The sequence below is a fragment of the Callionymus lyra genome, chromosome 2 (genome assembly GCF_982586985.1).
Source record: "Callionymus lyra chromosome 2, fCalLyr1.hap1.1, whole genome shotgun sequence".
NCBI lineage: Eukaryota > Metazoa > Chordata > Actinopteri > Syngnathiformes > Callionymidae > Callionymus > Callionymus lyra.
In genome coordinates this window covers 11,535,276-11,555,425 of record NC_141819.1, presented here as the reverse complement: position 1 = coordinate 11,555,425, position 20,150 = coordinate 11,535,276, and the positions used below count along the sequence as shown (strand labels likewise).

The window sequence follows — 20,150 nt, the reverse complement described above, 5'->3', positions numbered from 1 at the left end:
ACAAAAGAAAAATCAACCTGTTGTTCCTCGTCCGGAACAATGGAGTCAAGACAACGGAGGCGATCAGGTTTCATACGAGATGCACTTGCCAGCACAGAAGAAAAAGCTTGAAGAGGTTTCTCACTTTCCACCGGCATCTTTGTCCCACACAACCGCTACACAATCCCAGCTGTCAAGAAGAAGAAGCCGCAACACCGACAATCTTATCTTCCTTTGTGTTCATCCGGAGAGAAAAGAATCAGGAAGGGGATCCAATAAAGTTGACAAAACAGCCTGGATGGTTGATGGTGATGTGTCGATGAAGCTTCGTGAAACTGTGTCATGTTGTTCAGAGGTCAGCAGGTGGCGCCATCAGTTTAAAAATGATGTGATGTTTCATTAGAACAGTTGTTTAAAATAAAGGAAAGTAGTGCAGAGACGCCATCTAGTGGACTCTGAAAATAATGACACTGTTTCATGAAGCTTCATCAAACCATCCATGTATTTTTACATTTATAACGTTTAATAACTTCTCTATAGATTCCACCACAGGTTGAAAATAAAAAATATATTCACAATATATGATATAAAACTTAATAACAAAGTAACAATTACGTGTAAATGCTATATAAGAGTAAGTAAAGGGTAGTGATGGATTTATGAAGCTTCATGAAACTTTCATTGTTTTCAGAGTCCACTAGATGGCGGACTCTGCTCCATTTTCCTTTGATTTGAACAAGTGTTCTAATGAAACATCATTTTTAAACTGACCTCTGAACAACATGATACTGTTTCATGAAGCTTCATCAACACATCACTGCTAAAGGGTCACAAAGCGCTTAAACAACAAAACAATACAAGGTTAAAAACACACAAATTTTATAACTTTAAAAGGTCAAGACAGCACAGGGACCAACAATATAATTAAGAAAAAACCTGCACAAAAAAATAGGTATTACCATTAAATAATATTAATGTCTGATGAATAATTATATATTTAATATTAATATTCAGTTATTTAATTTATTTTAAGTAAAAGGTAATATATAAAAACTGTAAACACGCATGTAGATTAAGAAAAACATATTTAGGGACGAAAATAAATATATATATATATAAAAAACGCATAACAGTATGATGGAAAAAAACTAAAATCACTGTTTGAATACAATAACTTTATTTTAATTAAAAGGAAATGTCCGTTTTAGCTAAAATTGTATTAAATAAATTGTTATTTATCTTTTTTAAATCATTTCAAACATCATTTCAGGTCAGTTCATGTTGAAGACAAACTTGCTTACAAGTCGAAACCATCAAACCCGCAGGATGATTCCTGTTTACGACACTTTTTTCAGGAAGTTTCCCGAGCGGCTGCCAGTTTCCCCCTCTGTCGTGGGGGAGATTTCTCGCCCGGGGTCAAAGGGCACGATCATTTTCCCGCTCCAGTGCCGATATGCGCCTCGGAGTCAGAGCCGAGAAACGCCGCGGCATATTTGTTGTGCCTAATTGGAGGAAGCGTTTGATGTCAGCGGGCGACAGTTTGTCCTGAAGGTAGAAGCCACTTTTCACGGCCGCCCTCTACTTTCTTTCAAAGGCTCCAGAAACACCATCATCGTTCCCGCCGGAGCTGGGAATGTTGCTGCGCCGACTGAAATTAACAACAGCATTCCTCGACGCTGACCTCCCACTTGACTTTTCCCAACGTAATACTTCTGCCACGGGAACAAGTACTTCTACTTTTACAAGATTCACTTCTGCTGTAACAACTACAACAGAATACTACCCCTAAATCCACCTCTGTCAAGATATGTCTCCCAATTACTACTACGACTACTAGTATATATTTTATTGAGTATTGTTTTGATTGTTTAAGCGCTTTGTGACCCTGGTCTGGAAAAGCGCCATATACAAATTACTTACTTACTTACTTACTACTAGTAGTACCGCACACTAATGTGAAATATATAATCAAGGACCAGTACATCCTGTTTCAATAACTATTTCTACATGTCAGCTCTCTTCAGTTATTTAATTGCTTAATTCTCAATAATGATTTATTTTTATTTAATTTAACTATTAACAATTTTTAAATTATTTATTTATTGTACATTGTTTATTTAATTCAATCAATAGATTCTATCTTTCTATCTATTTTATATTGTATCTTAAACAAAACAAGAAATCCTTGTGTTGATTTTACGTTACTGGTAGTGACGAAGCTTCATGAAACAGTGACATGTTCAGAGGTCAGTAGGTGGCGCCATCAGTTTAAAAATGAGGTTTTATTAAAACAAAGGAAAATATTGCAGAGACCGCCATCTAGTGGACTCTGAAAATAATGACACTGTTTCATGAAGCTTCATCAGACCATCACTAAATACTTGAAATAAACGTTATATGTTAGATAATACCGATATTATTATACGTATTATATTGTACCAAGTTGTTCTCACTATTACTATTTACTGCTAGAATAACTTCAACAGATGCTAATAGTAATTCTAGTACGAACACTACTTCTACCCATAGATACCCACAATACAATATTCACAAATTATACTTTTCCATATACTTCTAAAGCTACGACATCAGTTCTTAACTATACCATTTAAATCTTCTAAAACTACTAAAAATTAAACTTTAAAGACATTTATAAAACTACAGTGGGTCTGATCACCAGTATTACTATTACTAGGAGGACTGTCTGTTACTGTCAATATAACAGTGACAGCTCATAAACTACGTTATTACTACGACTACCTTCAGAGAGCTCTCTAGTATAACAAGAAGTACTTTTCCTGCTTTTACTTTTACTAAGTGATGGATTGATGAGGCCTCATGTAACTACTGTATCATGATACAGTCATTTTGAAAGACCACTAGATGGCACTCTTGAGTTAGAAAATAGTGGCAGGGTTCATTGAATTGGTAGACTAGAGCCAAAGATTGTAGAGCAGAGAGTGACATCTAGTGGTCTTTCAAAATAAGAAGGTACTTTATCATGACAAAGGGTCTTTACTACACAGATGACTTCCACTACTGGTCGTACAGTAGTGAATACTGCTCTACCAAATACTTTGCAAATCACGTGGCCAGGACATTGTAATAACAGCTACTGTGACCACTAGCAAAAGTACTGCATCTACCGCAGATTACTATGTTTTCTAGTTTCCTATCTCCTATTATTTATGGTACTATCAGTGTAATGAGTACTAGTGCATCCAGTAAAAATACTAAAACCACCACTACTTAAATAATGTCCAACATACTACTCAACTTTGTATATGTCACAGTACAGATCAGAATCCAGTAGAATCTGGAATCCTACTAGTACAGATTGGAATTCCAATATTCAGATCCCAGTTCAGTAGTCGAATTCCAATCTGTATTAGTATGGTATGGTGAATTCCAATCCGTACCAGTATGGTATGGTGAATTCCAATCCGTACTATCATGGTAAGGTGAATTCCAATCCGTACCAGTATGGTATGGTGAATTCCAATCTGTACTATCATGGTATGGTGAATTCCAATCTGTACCAGTATGGTATGGTGAATTCCAATCCGTACTATCATGGTAAGGTGAATTCCAATCTGTACTAGCATGGTATTGTGAATTCCAATCTGTACTAGTATGGTATGGGGAATTCTAATCTTTACTATCACGGTATGGTGAATTCCAATCTGTACTAGTATGGTATTGTGAATTCCAATCTGTACTAGTAGGATTCCAATTTGTACTTTGACATATACATTTGTATACAGTTCTACCAAGTTGAGTGCTATTCCCACTTTTGCATCTCACACTACTGCTTCCACTTCATCCACCATTGAATATAATGGGTACTTCCATAACTTCTACGTCCTCCATGACTATTGCAACTACTACTATGTCTATTGATGATTCTATTGGTGCTTAAATAGTACTTATTTCACTGCTTATTAAAATGAATGAGGATAAAAATCCTTGATGCCATAATTTAGCTGTTGATTTTAACTACTTCAAACTACTACTACAACTAATTCAAACTACAACTACTTTAATACCAAGATTACTTTCACCGCTTTAATAAATACGATTTTTGATTATTTTATACTTACTATCACTACTATATACTCCTAATGTTAGTTGCACCACCAACACTTTGGCAGTACACATTTAAAGAAACAACCAATACTACAAGAGCGTTCATGGCTACATTCAAAAGTGATATACTGTGTGATAATACTCACACTCACAGGTGTAATGTTTTATGAACGGAATCTTTATCAGGTGAAATCAGAGACGATAGAAGGACAAACATTCCTCTCACATATGCGCTATAGGACACCGTCAATCTGACAAAGATCCATTGTGACTGTTTTATAGAACACACGGACAACTTCTCTCTTATAAAGCCGATACAATATCCGAGCCCAGGTTTGATAAAAACAAGTTTCAGTCTCAAGTCTGATGATTGTTCAAGAGTCAAGATGGATGTGTCAACAGAAATGGTATTGTGTTGAAAGAAAATTATTCTTATAAGAAATTAAAAGAAAATTATACATTGTAAGGTGGCAGTGAGAGTATTTATAGTGGGTATTTTCGGCTTTCCAATATACTATATCTGTATGTTTATAGTTGAACGTTAGCTCAACTATAAATGAAAGACGTTTCATTTTCTTCTTCAGTCTCCGTTAAGCGTCAAACTAAGGCTTGAAGTATTAAACGAACATCGCCCTCTAGTGGATACGAGATACAGAGCTATGTGTAATGTAAAACAATTATTTATCTTGACCAAAACTTTCGACAGGTAAACCTCTATAAAAATATACAATTAAAACTAGAATTTTACCTGACAAAGGTTTGTGGCGAGATTAAATAAAAATTAAATACCGATTTATGTTCAAACATTTTCCCTCACAAACGAACCCATTAACATAAAAGCAAATCGTAGCAACAATATTTACCCATTTTCTTCCGTTTGTCAAATCATTATTGGAAAGTTCGCTTCGAGGAAAACGTGAACGTTAGCTCGACAGTGCTAACAGTAGCATTTTAACGTATTGTGATCAAGTACGGTGGCTGGGAAGTACAAAATAAAAGTAAAATAGCTTTGGTTATACTTTATCGTTGACCACGTGTACTGCACGTTTAATCTTTAACCAGGACAACAAGTTTAAGTAAATGCATTAGTATATTCAAGTTTTACTGTTAATTTCAAATGTGCCTAATGTTTAATCTTTTCTACTTCAGACTGAAGTAACACTAGCTCCTTTTGACACAAGTTAATGCATCATAAGTAACCAATGATGGCAGTTTGAGGCATTCCAAGATTATTCCAGTTGATAAACATCTGGAATTGGATAGAATTTAAACATGGCATTGGACTGCCATCTATGAATTATCACATTAACAAAATAGGAACTTCCGTGGAGATATGTACTCAAAACAATAACATAGCAAAGAAAACAAAGCACAAGTGTAAAAATCACCACCTATATGGTTTATTCAACCGAGTGAAAGTCATACTTTAAGAACAACTTTGATCAATCACTACAAACATGTTTCATAGATAAGGTCTGCCATCCGACTCAGTGACCGTTCACTGTACAAACATGACAAATCAAATAATTTGTCATCCAAACATTCCTTTTTGTTGAGAACACTTTTATCAAAAAATGTTTGCACTTTACAGTAAAACATGACACCTAAATTAAACTAAACGTCAAAAATGAAATTAAAATAAACACATGGATACAAGTATATTTTTTTTACAAAAGGTAAAAGTAAATGAAAACAAGTTTAGCCGGACCATTCCATTTGACTCCTTCAGAGAAGCGGGGAAGCTAACGGAGGGTTGAAGAGGCTTGCGTTCGGGACATTCGGTACTCACATAGCACATCAGCTGAAAAGGTCAAGGGTGCCCGGTCTGGCACAGAAAGGTGAGGGAGGATTCTAGGGTCTAATAAAGGGCTAAAATACCCTTTAACAGTTAAATACATCAACAATGCTTTCTGGAATGTCCAAAAGCTCTGAATATTGATGAAACCAGAGTCCTTTCAAGGAAAAAAACGAACACAAAAAACAATTTTTTAGTCAAACGTGATCTTTTTGTTCTGGGGTTTGCCTCCGAAGCCACCGCCACCTCCGCCTCCTCGTCCACCTTCAACAAAGATGATTTAGTCAATTTTAATTGAAGTCATAGCTTTTCTTCAACACCAAAACTACATTCACCTCTGAAGCCACCTCCTCGGCCGCCGCCTCCACGAGGTCCTCCTCTACCTCTGCCGCCGCCTCCTCGGCCACCGAAGCCTCCGCCGAATCCGCGGCCGCCACCTCGTCCGCCGCCTCCTCGGCCACCGAAGCCTCCGCCGAACCCGCGGCCGCCACCACGTCCGCCGCCTCGTCCTCCGAAACCGCCTTCGCCCTTGGGCCTGGCATAGTCGAGGGTCACCGTGTTGCCGTCGATCTCTCCGTTCTCCATGGCCTCCTTGGCGGCCTTGCAGTCATCCTCGTTGTCAAAGTCGACAAAGCCGAACCTGAGAGAAAAACAACCGTCACGATCCAGCGCAGAGACGTGGAAACTCGACGCAGACAAACGTGTCTTTGTATCACATCAGACATGGGCAGCTCACACACAGTCAGCTGCCTGTTTAACTGTGATGTCGCTCTACTTCTCATGTGAAGCCACCGACTGTCACCGAGACAGGCCAGTGTTCACGAGAAGAACGCGGGCCAGAAACGTCTATAAAGGCTCAAAACTCACCCTTTAGATGATCCGGTGTCTCTGTCCATGACGATCCTGGCTCCGACCGCACTGTCAAAGGTTTCCCTGAGAGTCTGATCTGTCGTGTCCTCTGACAGACCCTTGATGAAGAGAGTCTTTGTTGGACCTGAAGACAAATAAGGGGTTTTAGGACACAAACAACGTTTAAAACGTACTGAGAAAGACCGGATCAGGACTTGACCATCTTTGAATCGTCACAGAATATGACGATCAAGGCGTCTTTAAACAAAAGTCAAACCCACCTGTGTTACCTCGGCCCGCATCTGCTCTGCCAGTACTGAACTCGAGACGGATAGTCCGGCCCTCGACTTCAGTGTTGTGCAGGTTTTCCATCGCTTCCTTGGCATCCTCTAGATTCTCAAATTCTACAAATGCGAAACTGCAGAAAGAGGGGGAAGAAAAGGTTTGAGTCATAAAAATCGAGCAGTTGTGCTGAAGACTTGAACACCCACAAGCAGTGGATGACTCTGTTTCTCATGAAAACTCTTACAGAATCACTCGAGTACTGAGGAGCTCATGAGAAGGTAGATGCTAGGATTCCAAAAAACAAAGACTTACCCTTTAGGTCTGCCTTCTCTCTGTGGAATCCTTACAGTGACTGCCTTCTCAAACGCAGCCTGAAGACCTTCCTCCGTTGCAGTGAAAGAAAGATTATTCACCACCAATGTTTTGCTTGGAGCTCCAGCACTTGCATTTCCTAAGAGAAAAAGTGAAATGTCATTAGATTTAAAAGATATAACTGACCAAACGTTTAAACAAAAAGTTTATTTACCTCCTTGTGGCCTTTGTGCCTTCTGGCTCTTTTCACCAATGTAGTCCACAATGATGCACCTGCCCTGTACGTCAGTTCCCTGTGCCTCCTCCATCATCTTCTCAGCTTCAGCCTCACTTTTGAACTCAATGTAGGCAATTCTGATGAAGAATGAAAGCGTCAAAATCAAAATTTCCCCTTAAAAGAGACAAAAATGTAAAAGTGCGTACCCTCGGGATCCATTTTGTCCTTGTGGGAGACGCACATCAATGGCATTTTCAAACAGCTCCTTCAGGTCTTCGGCGGTAACAGAAAAGGGGAGGTTCTTGACAAAAAGTGTCCTTGCGTCCCTCTCTGTGACAGATGTTAAAAATGTTTAGCAGGGAGGTCTCGGATTACCGACGGTTTACCAAAAACATACCTTTCTTGTCAGTGTCTGTGTTGTCCTTGCTCTTGGCCCTCTCCAACTTCACTTCCATTCCAAGGATCTTCTTGCCACTGAGCTCAACTGCCTTCAGCATTTCCTCCTCAGTGGAAAACTCCACGTAACCAAAACGCCTATAGGGGAAATTAAGATTGTACATTAGCAATTGAACTGTTAAATTACACGCAAATGTTCAAATGCAAGACTTCTTACTTGGATCCGCCCAGTCTGATGTCGGCGACCTCCAGCTCGTTCTTTGAGAAGAAATTCTTCATGCCGGCTTTGAGTTCGTCAAAGTCCTTGTTGAAGTTGAGGTTTCCGGCAAACAAGCAATACTCTGAAAACGGAAAAAGCAACTTCAGAAGCTAGTTTCTCAATGTTATGTCTAGGCAATCCCTTTTTCAAAGGTTTCAGACAAGTTGTGACATCACACATCAGTATTAAATCCCTTAATTTTGTACCATCATTAACCTGCATCAAAGAACAAAGACTTGCAACCAAAACCCACCTCCAAATTCACCCTTTGACTTCTTGGAAGGCGGTGTGTCCTTCTGCTTCTCTGCCTTCCTCTTTGCAGGAGTGGGTGCTGTTGACAAACAAAATGGATCAATAATCCTCCTTTTCCTCACACAAAAGCACAGTAGTTAAATGTATATATAATCAAATGTTACAGCGATTGAGGATAGAACTGGCAGACGACAAACATACCAGCACCGAAGACATAGCACTGAAGCTTCTCTCCCTCCGCACATTACTCACATGAGTACTGATCGACCACATGCGAGTCAAGAAATGGAGGTTTTTAAGGTAAAGTGTTGCTGCGTTTACATAAAAATAGCTAAGTTATAATAAGTTATCTTGGATTGTTTAACTACAACACATGGATAAGACATCTTTTAGAAAAGCACTTTAAATGCTCCAAGAGACTGGTACAAGTAATTTTGGAAAACCTTACATTCATCGTCATCATCTTCCTCATCATCGTCGTCATCATCATCATCTTCGTCATCATCATCCTCCTCCTCCGACTCTTCCTTAGCTTTCACCATGCCAGCCTTCTTGGCCTTGGCAGGAGCTGGAGCTGTGTCCATTTCCTCTTCTGAACATAAACAAATGATTAGCATGTGCACTTAAGTCTAAAGGGCAGGTAACAATATGAACAGCGTCAGAATATTTAAAAGGTGACATCACACATCAGTATTAAGTCCCTTGTTGTTCATCATGCAGACTTGCAGGGCACTCGCTCTTTATCTTTTGCCAAGTCTAGTGGAAAATGTCATGCAGGGAAGCCAATTAAAATTATTTTAACCAATTTTTCTTTTTAATCCGTCACTCAACTGCATGAAGAAAAAAAGAGAAGTTGTTTTCTTGTGCCATACGGGGCTCCAACCATATGAGGTTTTTAATGGCAAACAGGCCGAGCAAGTGTCCTGACCCAGGTATATCATTAAGAAACGACAATGTCGTACCATCATCATCTTCGTCATCGTCTTCCTCATCATCGTCCTCCTCTTCAGATTCCACTTTCTTTGCTGCAGGCTTGGGTGTGGACTTGGCTGCCTTCTTTGGGGTTGGGGCTTCTTCCTCATCTTTAAAATTAAGGTAGATTAGTATATACACATGTACCTATATTAGTACAATTAAGCAATGATGCACTGGACAAAAAAATGTCACTTGTAACAGCAATTGAGGATAGAACTGGCAGACATCAAAACGTACCAGCACCGAAGACATAGCACTGCAGATGTTATTCCTCCGTACATTACTCACATGAGTACTGAACGACCACATGCAAGTCAAGAAATGGAGGGTTGTGCCCACAAGTAAACTTGAGAATCTTATTTTGTGGCATTAAAAGACATACCATCGTCAGCCTTTGCAGCTTTTTTGGGTGTTTTTTTGGCGGGTGTTGCTTTCACAGGTGTCTTTTTTGGAGGGGGTGCCTCTTCTTCAGACTCCTCTGCAAGAATTAGAAACCATTAGTAAAAAAAAAAACTTGCATCATAGTGTAAAGCAACGAGACATTAATTATATTGCTTCAAATTAACAACAAAACTATAAAAAAAATTGTGCATTTGTTTATTTTAAGCTTTTTTTTCCACGGCAGAATTAACTTGGAAGCTACGATTGAGTCCGATTTACTACAACATTTTAAATGAAAAGGTTTGAGTTGCTTCACATCATGGACATCCAATTTAGTTACCAAGTAACTTGGATGAAGATTGCCATAACATGATCAGGATGACAAACTAGTCACTTTTTACTAAACTCAGGATAATTAAGTTCAACCCACCTGACCTCTTACCAAGACATAGCGTTACAGTATATTCAGTCATGTAAATCACATCTATGTGCATCAGGCAAAAACTAAACCCTTGTTTCAGTTTAACAAAATATTCCCTTTTGACTGGATGTTACAGGATGTTTGCAAAAATCATCTTATTTATTGTAAATCATTTAAAAATTAAGGTAGTTTAGTATATACATGTACCTAAATTAGTATAATTAAGAAACGATGCACTGGACAAAAAAATGTGTTGTAATCAGTTGTAACAGCGATTGAGGATAGAACTGGCAGACGTCAAAACGTACCAGCACCGAAGACATAGCACTGCAGATGTTATTCCTCCGTACATTACTCACATGAGTACTGAACGACCACATGTGAGTCAAGAAATGGAGGGTGTCCACAAGTAAACTTGCAAAACTTATTTTGCAGCATTAAAAGACATCAAAATTACCATCATCGTCGTCTTCGTCATCATCGTCGTCCTCTTCACTTTCAGCTTTCTTGCCATTCTTTGCGGCAGGTTTAGCCGGGGTTGCCTTTTTTGCTGATTTGGGAGGGGGCACCTGCGAATAAACAAACAGAATGTCAACAAAAAAAGAGGAAAAACAAAAATAATTCATTTTTTATAAATGAATATATAATGTACCTCTTCTTCGTCCTCCTCACTCTCTTCTTCTTCGGACTCCTCCACATCTTTGGGGGGCGGGGGAGCCTTTTTCTTCTGTGTGGCTGCTTTATTATTTGCCTGCAAAGTGTGACAAAGACAGTTCCGTTAATGATCATGTCAATAATAATTTAAGTTCAAAAGAAAACACAGATCCGGTTCAATTCAACCCAACCATCCTGGTTTTAAAACCATGCGCCGCCATTTTTTAACTTGGCCCCGTCCACGTGGGGCGGAGTCGCCCCCACGTGGAACACACGGGGTTAGCATCCGTTCCATTCATGCTACCAGGATTTACAATTTAAAATAAAACGTGTTAAGCACATGGTAGGTAAACATGTAGTTTAGTCGCTGGATTAGAAGAACGTGGTTCACGTTATAACCCGACGTATGTGAAGCGTCACGAACATGCGCATGCTAACGCTAATGTTTGCGCATGTGGGATATACATTCCATTTTTATGGGGGTTTCAAACACGTGTAGTCATGAAGTTTCTTTTTTTTTTAAATTCTTAAATATCCACCATCGGAGCGCACGCAGGCGAGAACGCGCACGAATGCCATTTTGTGAAGGGATTTAACATCAGTAGGCCAGAACCCGCACAAGGAGAAGAAGAACAAACATGGCTGATCCTCGGCGCATTACAAATTCAACCGCGACTTTCTCTTTCAATAATACACTTCAATTCCCCCTTTAAACGGGTTTATTATTATAAAATTGTATGCATTAAACACAAATTAGTCGAATGGTGACAAACAATAGCGTGTTTTCATTGAAAAACGCAGTAACTTGAGCAGAAAGGCCGCATGCGTAGAAAAAAAAAAACATGGCGTATAAAAAAATAAATAATAAATATAAATAGGAAAATACAATCTTACCTTCGCTAACTTGACCATGGTGATGCTGTGTGTTTAGGTTGAACACAAAGAAATCGGAGAAAACTTGTGAAAAAATGGGAGCTCGTCAGCGGATGCACGTGTTCGAACCGCCTGCGTGGGGAAGTGAAGAGGAAAGACAGACGACCAAGACGCGCTCGCTACTCTTTAGGCAGGCGCGCGCACGCCGCCCCTCCCACATGACCCGCGTTCGTCCAATCGCAAGCGGAGATGAGGCGCAGCGGGGCCGCGCTCGACTCCTTCACGGATCCTACCCTATTAAAAAAAATATTCATTTTAATCTATTTCCCTCCAAAAAAAAATCGTTCAATAAATCAACGGAGTTGCTTAAATATACGTGGATTTTTTGACCTGTGTTGTCACGCTTTAAAAACAAGACACGAAACAAGTATGACTTGAAACAGGCCACACGTGGGGCAACTCAAGGGGTCCTCCTCCTCTAACATGCGGCTGTTTGAAAAAAAAAAAAATCCACGTGGTGTCGGTAAATGACATGCTCTGTAAAGACGTTAATAACTGTCGTGGATGAGGATCCGCACTCCTAATTCTGAGGATAATGTTATTAGGTATACGTATGAAGGTGTTTGTAGATAAACAACACAATTATTTAATAGAGTATTAAGTGTAGTTATATATAAACAAAAACACATGTTGAAAGTTTAACATGAGCAAATAAAAATATCCCATATTGTATAAGAACTTTTTTTTCTTTAAGTTTATTTCCTGTTTTTGAGTATTGGTTTTGATACGATATACTGTATAAGATAACCGAAACAGATTGTTGAGTAAGGTTTTTTTTAACACGTATAACTCAAAAAGTTAATGAATTTTTAGGAAAGATGGTTCGTTCAAAGATAAAAGTTGGTTATTTTCTGAGGAATTATTATATTATATTATTAGATTAACCTCAATTTAATGTCTTCTCACCACCACCGCTTATGTGGTCAGCAATAGTATCTTTAAATAAATTAACTTTAAGGTAGCTTCAGCGATGAAATGCGTTGTTGTCAATCATTTAGTTATTTTGTGTATTGGTTTTGATTGTTCAAGCGCTTTGTGACCCTGGTCTAGGAACTACTTACTTACTATTTAACGTTTATTTAAAGCTCTACATTAAATTAAATGTGAACGTTTTTTTCTTCCCTTTTTTTGTACATTTTCAAGTCGTGTTGCTCTTTTATAATGAGGTCACATATATTTTCTCATTGACCCCAATGAGTATTTAGTACTCAGTTTAGTAAGTAAGTAAGTAAGTAATTTTTATTTATATAGCGCTTTTCCAGACCAGGGTCACAAAGCGCTTAAACAATCAAAACAATACTCAAAAAAGTACATACTTTAAAGATCAAGATAAAACTGAGAACAACACAGGAGTTCCAGAAAATCAAGGAAAAGCCTGAACAAATAAGAACATCTTAAGATGTTTCTTAAAGGAGTCAGTAGATCATCAAACACAGAGGAAGATCGTTCCATAGCTTAGGAGCAACAGCCTGAAAAGATTTCTCTCCTCTGGCCCTGAGCCGTGTGCGTGGAACCATAAGTAGATTCTGATCCACAGACCTCAGAGCCCGAGCTGGGGTGTAAGTCTGGATCAGATCAGTGATGTAAGGAGGAGCCTGACCATGAATAGATCTGAAAGTAAGAGCCAGAATTTTAAAGTTGATCCTGAATGAAACTGGAAGCCAGTGAAGAGTTTTAAGGATCGGAGTGGTCAACAATAGTATCTTTAAATAAATTAACTTTAAAGTAGCTTCAGCGATGAAATGTGTTATTGTCGGTCATTTAGTTGTTTTTAAATGTGTATTGGTTTTGATTGTTCAAGCGCTTTGTGACCCTGGTTTAGAAACAGCTTACTTTCTTACTATTTAAAGTTTATCTAAAGCTATGGATCAAATTAAATGTCAGTGTTTTTTTTTTCCTTTTATGTAAAGTACATTTTCAAGTCTTGTTTTTCTTTTTTTAAAATTATGTTGCTCTTTTATAATGAGGTCACATATTTTCTCATTGACCCAAATGAGTAGTTAGTTAAATATAACATAAGTTATGTGCTAAAATTGGAAAGGGCCAACCTTTAGAATATTCTCTATACTTATTTTATAATATAGGTGTAACCATTTTTTTAAATTCAAAAATTACATTTTTTAAATGTAACATTTTGAAAAGGTTTTCAATTGTATTATATTAGACACTTTCATATTAATGGGTCCCTGTATCAACATTAACATGAAACATCTTTGATTTTGAGTGAAACCATCCTGCGTGCCACATAAAATTTGATTAAATGACAGGTTTAGCCCCAGTTTAAAAATAATGTAAGGTTGTATTGATAGATTGAGGATTAACAATATTAGAAAGCGCCATCTAGTGTCATCTGAAAACATGTTTGACATTAAAATCACACATATTATATCTACTGTTATCTGAGCAAACTACTAAAAAGACAGGTTTCAACTTTTGACACCAAGTCCTTGGGGGACAGGAATGTCAGCAAATTCATCAGATACAATGACAAACTCAATCATAGAGATTGAAGTCACAGGCCAAACATTGATTAGATTGTCTATTTAAACAGTAAATAGACAGTACATTTATTTAACTTTTGGCTTAAGTGTCAACCGTGGGGAGGAATATAGGTTATAGTTATGGGTAGTGATGTGTCGATGAAGCTTCATGAAACAGTGTCATATTTGTCAGAGGACAGTAGGGGGCGCCCTCATCTTAAAAATGATGTGAGATTTCAATAGAATAACTTTTCAAAGTAATAGATTATAGAGCAAAGAGTGACATCTAGTGGACTCGGGAAATAATGACACTGTTTCATGAAGCTTCATCAACACATCACTAGTTGTGGGGATTACCCTGCACTGTCCATTAGGAGAGATTTAACCAGGGCCACAAACAAAGTCCCCTTAAAATACAGTTTAGTTTTTTCTTCATGTCTTGCAAACCTAAACTGCTTCACAGCATCTATCAGGAAGTAAATGGTGTTTTCATTTTCTCATCATCATGTGGTTCTCTGCTGCAACTGCAATAACTTAATGAGGACAGATTAACACTAACTACAGTGGTATGACAAAGTTTTACACCCCTGTATATTTTCATGATTTTCCTTTATAAATCATTGGTTTGGATAAAAAAATCCAGTTAAATATATCTTATAGGAGAAAAACACAGTAATATTTGAGAAGTGAAATAAAGTTTATATGATTTACAGAAAGTGTGCAAGAATTATTTAAACTCAATTAGGCATGTGCATAAATTTAGGCAACCTTATATCTTATTGATTTTAATACCTTTAGCACTAATTATTGGAACTCAAAATTGGTTTGGTAACCTCAGTGACCCTTGACCTCCATACACAGGTGAGTTCAATCAAGAGAAAGGGTATTTAAGGAGGGCGATTGTAAGTGTTTCTCCTCTTTGCATCTTCTCTGAAGAATAGCAACATGGGAGCCTCAAAACAACTCTCAAATCACCTGAAAACAATGATTGTTCAACATTATGGTATAGGGAACGGATATAGAAAGCTATCTCAGAGATTTAAGCTCTCAGTTTCAACTGTGAGGAACATTGTGAGGAAATGGAAGACCACAGGCACAGTTCTAGTTAAGGCCCGGAGTGGCAGACCAAGGAAAATTTCCGATAAACAGAGGCACAAGATGGTGAGAACAGTCACAGTCAACCCACAGACCAGCTCCAAAGACCTGCAACATCAACTTGCTGCAGATGGTGTCAATGTGCATCGTTCAACTATTCAGCGCACTTTACACAAGGAGATGCTTTATGGAGGATTAATGCGGAAAAAAGCCTTTTCTCTGCACACACCACAAACGGGGTCGCTTGAGGTATGCCAAAGCACATTTGGAAAAGCCAGCTTCATTTTGGAATAAGGTGCTGTGGACTGATGAAACTAAAATAGAGTTATTTGGGTATAACCAGGGGCGTTATGCATGGCGGAAAAAGAACACAGCATTCCAAGAAAAGAACTTGCTGCCTACAGTAAAATTTGGTGGTGGTTCCATCATGCTGTGGGGCTGTGGGGCTGTGGGGCCAGTGCAGGGACGGGGAATCTTGTTAAAGTTGAGGGGCGCATGGATTCCTCTCAATATCAGCAGTTTCTGGAGAACAATGTCCAGGAATCAGTAACAAAGTTGAAGTTGCGCCAGGGCTGGATCTTTCAACAAGACAGTGATCCTAAACACTGCTCAAAATCGACTAAGGCGTGAGGAACAAGTATTACGTTGAAAATCTCACTCCCCAGACCTAAATATTATCGAAAATTTACCATGTGATTTAAAGCGGGCGGTCCATTCTCGGAAACCATCAAACCTGACGGAACTGGAGAGGATCTGTAAAGAAGAATGGTCCAAAATACCTTCCACCAGAATCCAGACCCTAATTGGAAGCTATAGTAAGCGTTTAGAGGCTGTTATTTCTGAAGAAGGAGGATGCACAAAATATTGAGTTTTTCTTTTGTGATGCCTAAATTTATGCAACATGCCTAATTTTGTTTAAATAATTTTTGCACACTTTCTGTAAATCATATAAACTTTATTTCACTTCTCAAATATCACTGTGTTTGTCTCCTATAAGATCTATTTTAACTGGATTTTTTTTATCCAAACAACCAATGATTTATAAAGGAAAATCATGAAAATGTACAGGGGTGCTCAAACTTTTTCATACCACTGTAGTGTAAGATGATCACTACTTTCAAAAGTTGGATTCTAGGAAGTTAAAAATAATGTTTGTCTTATCTGACTGAAAGGATTGTTCTTCGCCTCAATTAAACCGTTCTCTCTTGTTTAAGGCCGCAGGGGGGCAGTGTTGAGTTTTAGATTTTACTATAGTGCAACAACCCTACGATGATTATTGAGGATTTCCTCTTTCACTATTTAACTTTGTATTTTAACTTTGTATTTTGTATTCCACTCCTCAGTCTAGAGGATCTTGATTGGATCATTGCTTTTAATTTGAATTGTATAATCATTTTGAAACATGCATTTGCTTATAAATATTCTGACTCTTACTGCAGTATTTGATTCTCCTCTAAATAAAAAGTAATAAAGATGTAATCTGTCAAAAATCATTAAACTAAATACATTTTACTATATCATTTAAATAGGATGTTGGGTCATCTTTTTTCGTGTTGTGTTCTGCAGTTCCCATCTGGATTGAAAAAGTACTTGATAATCGCTTCTCACTACTGCTGGTCGTGTGACAATCAGAATCAGAAATCCTTTATTTGACCCACGAGGGGAAATTCGGTTTAAACAACAGTAAGAGCAATATACCACAAATAAAACACCCAGAAATAAAATAATAAAATGAAAAAAAAAATCTAAATAGAATAGAATAGAAATATAATCTTTAATATAATATAATCTTTAAGTAAATTAACTTTAACATAGCAGTAGAGACATTTATTCTATTCAGTCATTTAAGATTCATTTAAACATCTAGATACAATTGTTAAGGGAATGTTAATCTTTTTATGCTTTTTTTTCAGTTTATTTTTTTTAGCTGCTTTCTAAGTACCTGCCTGACAAACAATCTATTGTGATATAAAAACAATTTGACTCTAAAATTGTCTCACAAGCATGTCCCCCAAAAGTGATGTAGACGTGTTTAAACCTCGTTTTTTAATATATATATATATTAACATATTTAAATTGAAAAAAACTATAAAGAATCAAATCCCAATTCAATTCATCTACTCCAACCATCGTTATAGGTCACTCATCACCGTTTAAAAAGGAACGTTAGGTTATTATACGTTGATGTTGCTGATTAAACAGCGGAGAGCGCCATCTAGTGTCGTCTGAGAACCAGGACACATGTGCCCAAAAGTGAGGTAGACGCGATTAAAAACACTTACTAATGATTTATCCGGTAAGAGTTAAATCGCTAAATTGACCTGATGTTTTTATTTAAACATTGGTCTGACTCTTAAATTTTGTGAAAATCAAAATTTAAACAATCAATGTTTATGTTGTTCGTCTGATCACTTATTGATACTCTTGCTAAATACCGACACCTGCTGGGATACTAACATTATTGCAGGAAATAAAAACATTTTTTTAAATAAAAATGCAAAACATATTTGATACAATTACAAAAGTAAGTAAGTAAGTAAGTCAGATATATTTGTAGAGTGCTTTTCTAGACCAGGGTCACAAAGCACATAAACAATTAAAACAACATTCGATAAAATATTTGCTTTAAAGGTCAAGACACCCTTGAGACAAACACAGGAGTCTCAGAAAAAAAGGGTAAAAGTTTGATGTTTTTTTAACCTGTAGAGTATGATATTTGAATTTTCTGTCACTTGACATGTACAGGTCAAGCAGAAACTGAGAGGAACAGGGAAAACAATCCCTTAATCTCTGTTATAAAATCATCCCATTCTTGAACAGATCCATTTCAAAGATTTGTTGTGTTACGAAACTAGCCAAAGAAACTATTATTTGTGTGGTAGAGAAGAATCATTTTGTTGTCTTAATAATACTCCAAACTCTGTGGAGAAAAAGCCGACAAAAACACTTTCATTTATATTTGAATTGTATCTATACGTTTTTTTTTTACATTTGTATAAAATCAGAAAAAGCAACTAGAGGCAATTTCAGTCATTTGAAATGTGTGTGTTTAGTACATAATTCCACATGTGTTCATTCATAGTTTTGATGCTTTGAGTCATAATATACAATCGAAATAGTCATGAAAATAAAGAAAACATGTTGAATTAAAGTATTCATCTTTTGACCTGTAATCATTTCCTGCAATAACGCCAGTAATCCAGCAGGTGTCGGTATTTAGCAACAGTGATTGTACCAGCATAGCGTCAATACAGTTTCATTGTAAGTAAGTAAGTAAGTAATATTTATTTATATAGCGCTTTTCCAGACCAGGGTCCGAAAACAAGGCCTCATGTCACTCAACAAACACCTTTCTTCTTCTTCGTCTTCATCATTCTGATGGCGGTGGTGTTTAGTTTTGGATCAAAGCAAGTACAAGTTTATTTTTTTTCTTGTTGTTGTCATCAACATATTGTCTTGTGAATCCCCATTTGGTCAGTGGAATGCACTGAATTCCACTGTGATGTTATTCCCAGTAAGTTATTGTCAACAACATGTCCAAGTCTCTGTGACAGCCGAGGATAGTTTTTTTTTTTTTTAACATCATGTGTGTATTGCCAGCAGTAATTATTATTTTCATTGTAACACTGATTATCAAAATAGAAAGTCAAAGCACAACTATGTTAATTTTCATGTCCAGAAATGTACTTTGTTTTTTGCCAAACCACAGTAAAAGGAACATCATAAAACGTTGAGATCAACATGACACAACAATCACACACAAATTGAACCAACAACATCTACATTGAAGACATACATTAAATATAATGACAATATAAACAGTAACAATTACATCAGTGAAAAAGTCTATGTAACCAACAATGGCTCATTGTTATCTCAGGGTCAAGGTGACCCGAGAGCTTGAAAACAAATGTGTTTGTCTCTGGGTTAAAGTGAAAGAAATCACATATGCAGTGATGGAGGTCGTTCACCTTGACCCAGAGAAAACACAAGGGATACCACAAACACATTTGTTTCAGGGTCTTTGGGTCACCTTTAACCTGAGACAACACAGGGGTTAAGAATGTTAGAAGGCTCTTAAGTTCTGACAGATGTTGTTTGAAAGAATAATATTTGCTGTAAAAAAGTCCTAAAGGTTTAAAAGTTACAATGTGTTTTCTCATTGTGTTTTAAAATTCCTACGCCCTTGAAAACATCATTTATGCCGATCGATGGAGCAAAAGTTGAAGTGAGTTCCTTCCAGTGTCATATATGTTGATTTATTTAATGATATTTTACGAGATTATTTTTATTATACTGATAAATATTATTTAGTCTTTGACGGTTTAGTCATAGTCGTACTATAAACCCATATATGCAGATGTGTGTGAAAACTGATGATAATTATATTTAATTAAATAGTCTCGAAGGCCGGATTATAAAGTGAAAATTAGTATAGTGCGACTGTTGTAAGGGGCCGTCTAGCCAAGCACAAAGAAGAATAAACCCTTAGAAGAAGAAAAAAAAAGATGCTAGGACATTTTAAAACAAATGAACTAAAAGCTGAAATATATAAATAAGATACTTTGAAAATGTTATAACTAAAACGGACAATGATATTTCCTCAGGGTCCACATTAAGGGGCCGTCAAGCAAATAGAAAGAAGCAATAAATACTTCTTTTTTTTTACAAAAAAATAAAAAAGATGCCATGACATTTTAAAACAAATGACCTTAAAGCTAAATAAGCTTCTTTGAAAATTTTAAACCTAACAAGTGCAATGAGATTTCCTCAGGGGCCAC

At 37.2% G+C, this 20,150-nt stretch overlaps 1 protein-coding gene and 4 non-coding genes across 5 annotated transcripts; all 5 read right to left on the bottom strand.

Moving 5' to 3' along the window:
* Window positions 1–5,443: 5,443 nt before the first annotated feature.
* nucleolin (nucleolin multifunctional protein) lies at window positions 5,444–11,904 on the bottom strand. The gene is made up of 16 exons (XM_087783514.1): window positions 11,756–11,904; window positions 10,860–10,958; window positions 10,665–10,776; window positions 9,788–9,883; window positions 9,393–9,512; window positions 8,879–9,022; window positions 8,432–8,509; window positions 8,137–8,260; window positions 7,921–8,057; window positions 7,730–7,853; window positions 7,521–7,660; window positions 7,307–7,445; window positions 6,991–7,127; window positions 6,728–6,854; window positions 6,196–6,500; window positions 5,444–6,124 (listed from the first exon to the last, which is right to left on the bottom strand). Exons 1-16 carry the CDS (start codon window positions 11,771–11,773, stop codon window positions 6,054–6,056), a joined length of 1,971 nt encoding a protein of 656 aa, XP_087639640.1. The 5' UTR covers window positions 11,774–11,904; the 3' UTR covers window positions 5,444–6,053.
* On the bottom strand, window positions 8,586–8,722 carry LOC148085337 (small nucleolar RNA SNORA57). The gene has a single exon (XR_015710624.1). It is a non-coding gene; the product is annotated as a small nucleolar RNA SNORA57 (small nucleolar RNA).
* On the bottom strand, window positions 9,086–9,149 carry LOC148085336 (small nucleolar RNA SNORD82). The gene has a single exon (XR_015710622.1). It is a non-coding gene; the product is annotated as a small nucleolar RNA SNORD82 (small nucleolar RNA).
* On the bottom strand, window positions 9,596–9,733 carry LOC148085335 (small nucleolar RNA SNORA57). Its single transcript, XR_015710626.1, has one exon. It is a non-coding gene; the product is annotated as a small nucleolar RNA SNORA57 (small nucleolar RNA).
* Window positions 10,469–10,606, bottom strand: LOC148085334 (small nucleolar RNA SNORA57). Its single transcript, XR_015710625.1, has one exon. It is a non-coding gene; the product is annotated as a small nucleolar RNA SNORA57 (small nucleolar RNA).
* Window positions 11,905–20,150: the final 8,246 nt, after the last annotated feature.

Excerpts from the sequence above, each read along its gene's own strand:
- nucleolin (XM_087783514.1), bottom strand. Across the intron at positions 8,510-8,878 it reads GGAAGATGATGACGATGAAT|CACCCACTCCTGCAAAGAGG; the intron begins GTAAGGTTTTCC and ends GTTTGTCAACAG. Across the intron at positions 7,661-7,729 it reads GGACAAAATGGATCCCGAGG|AATTGCCTACATTGAGTTCA; the intron begins GTACGCACTTTT and ends ATTCTTCATCAG.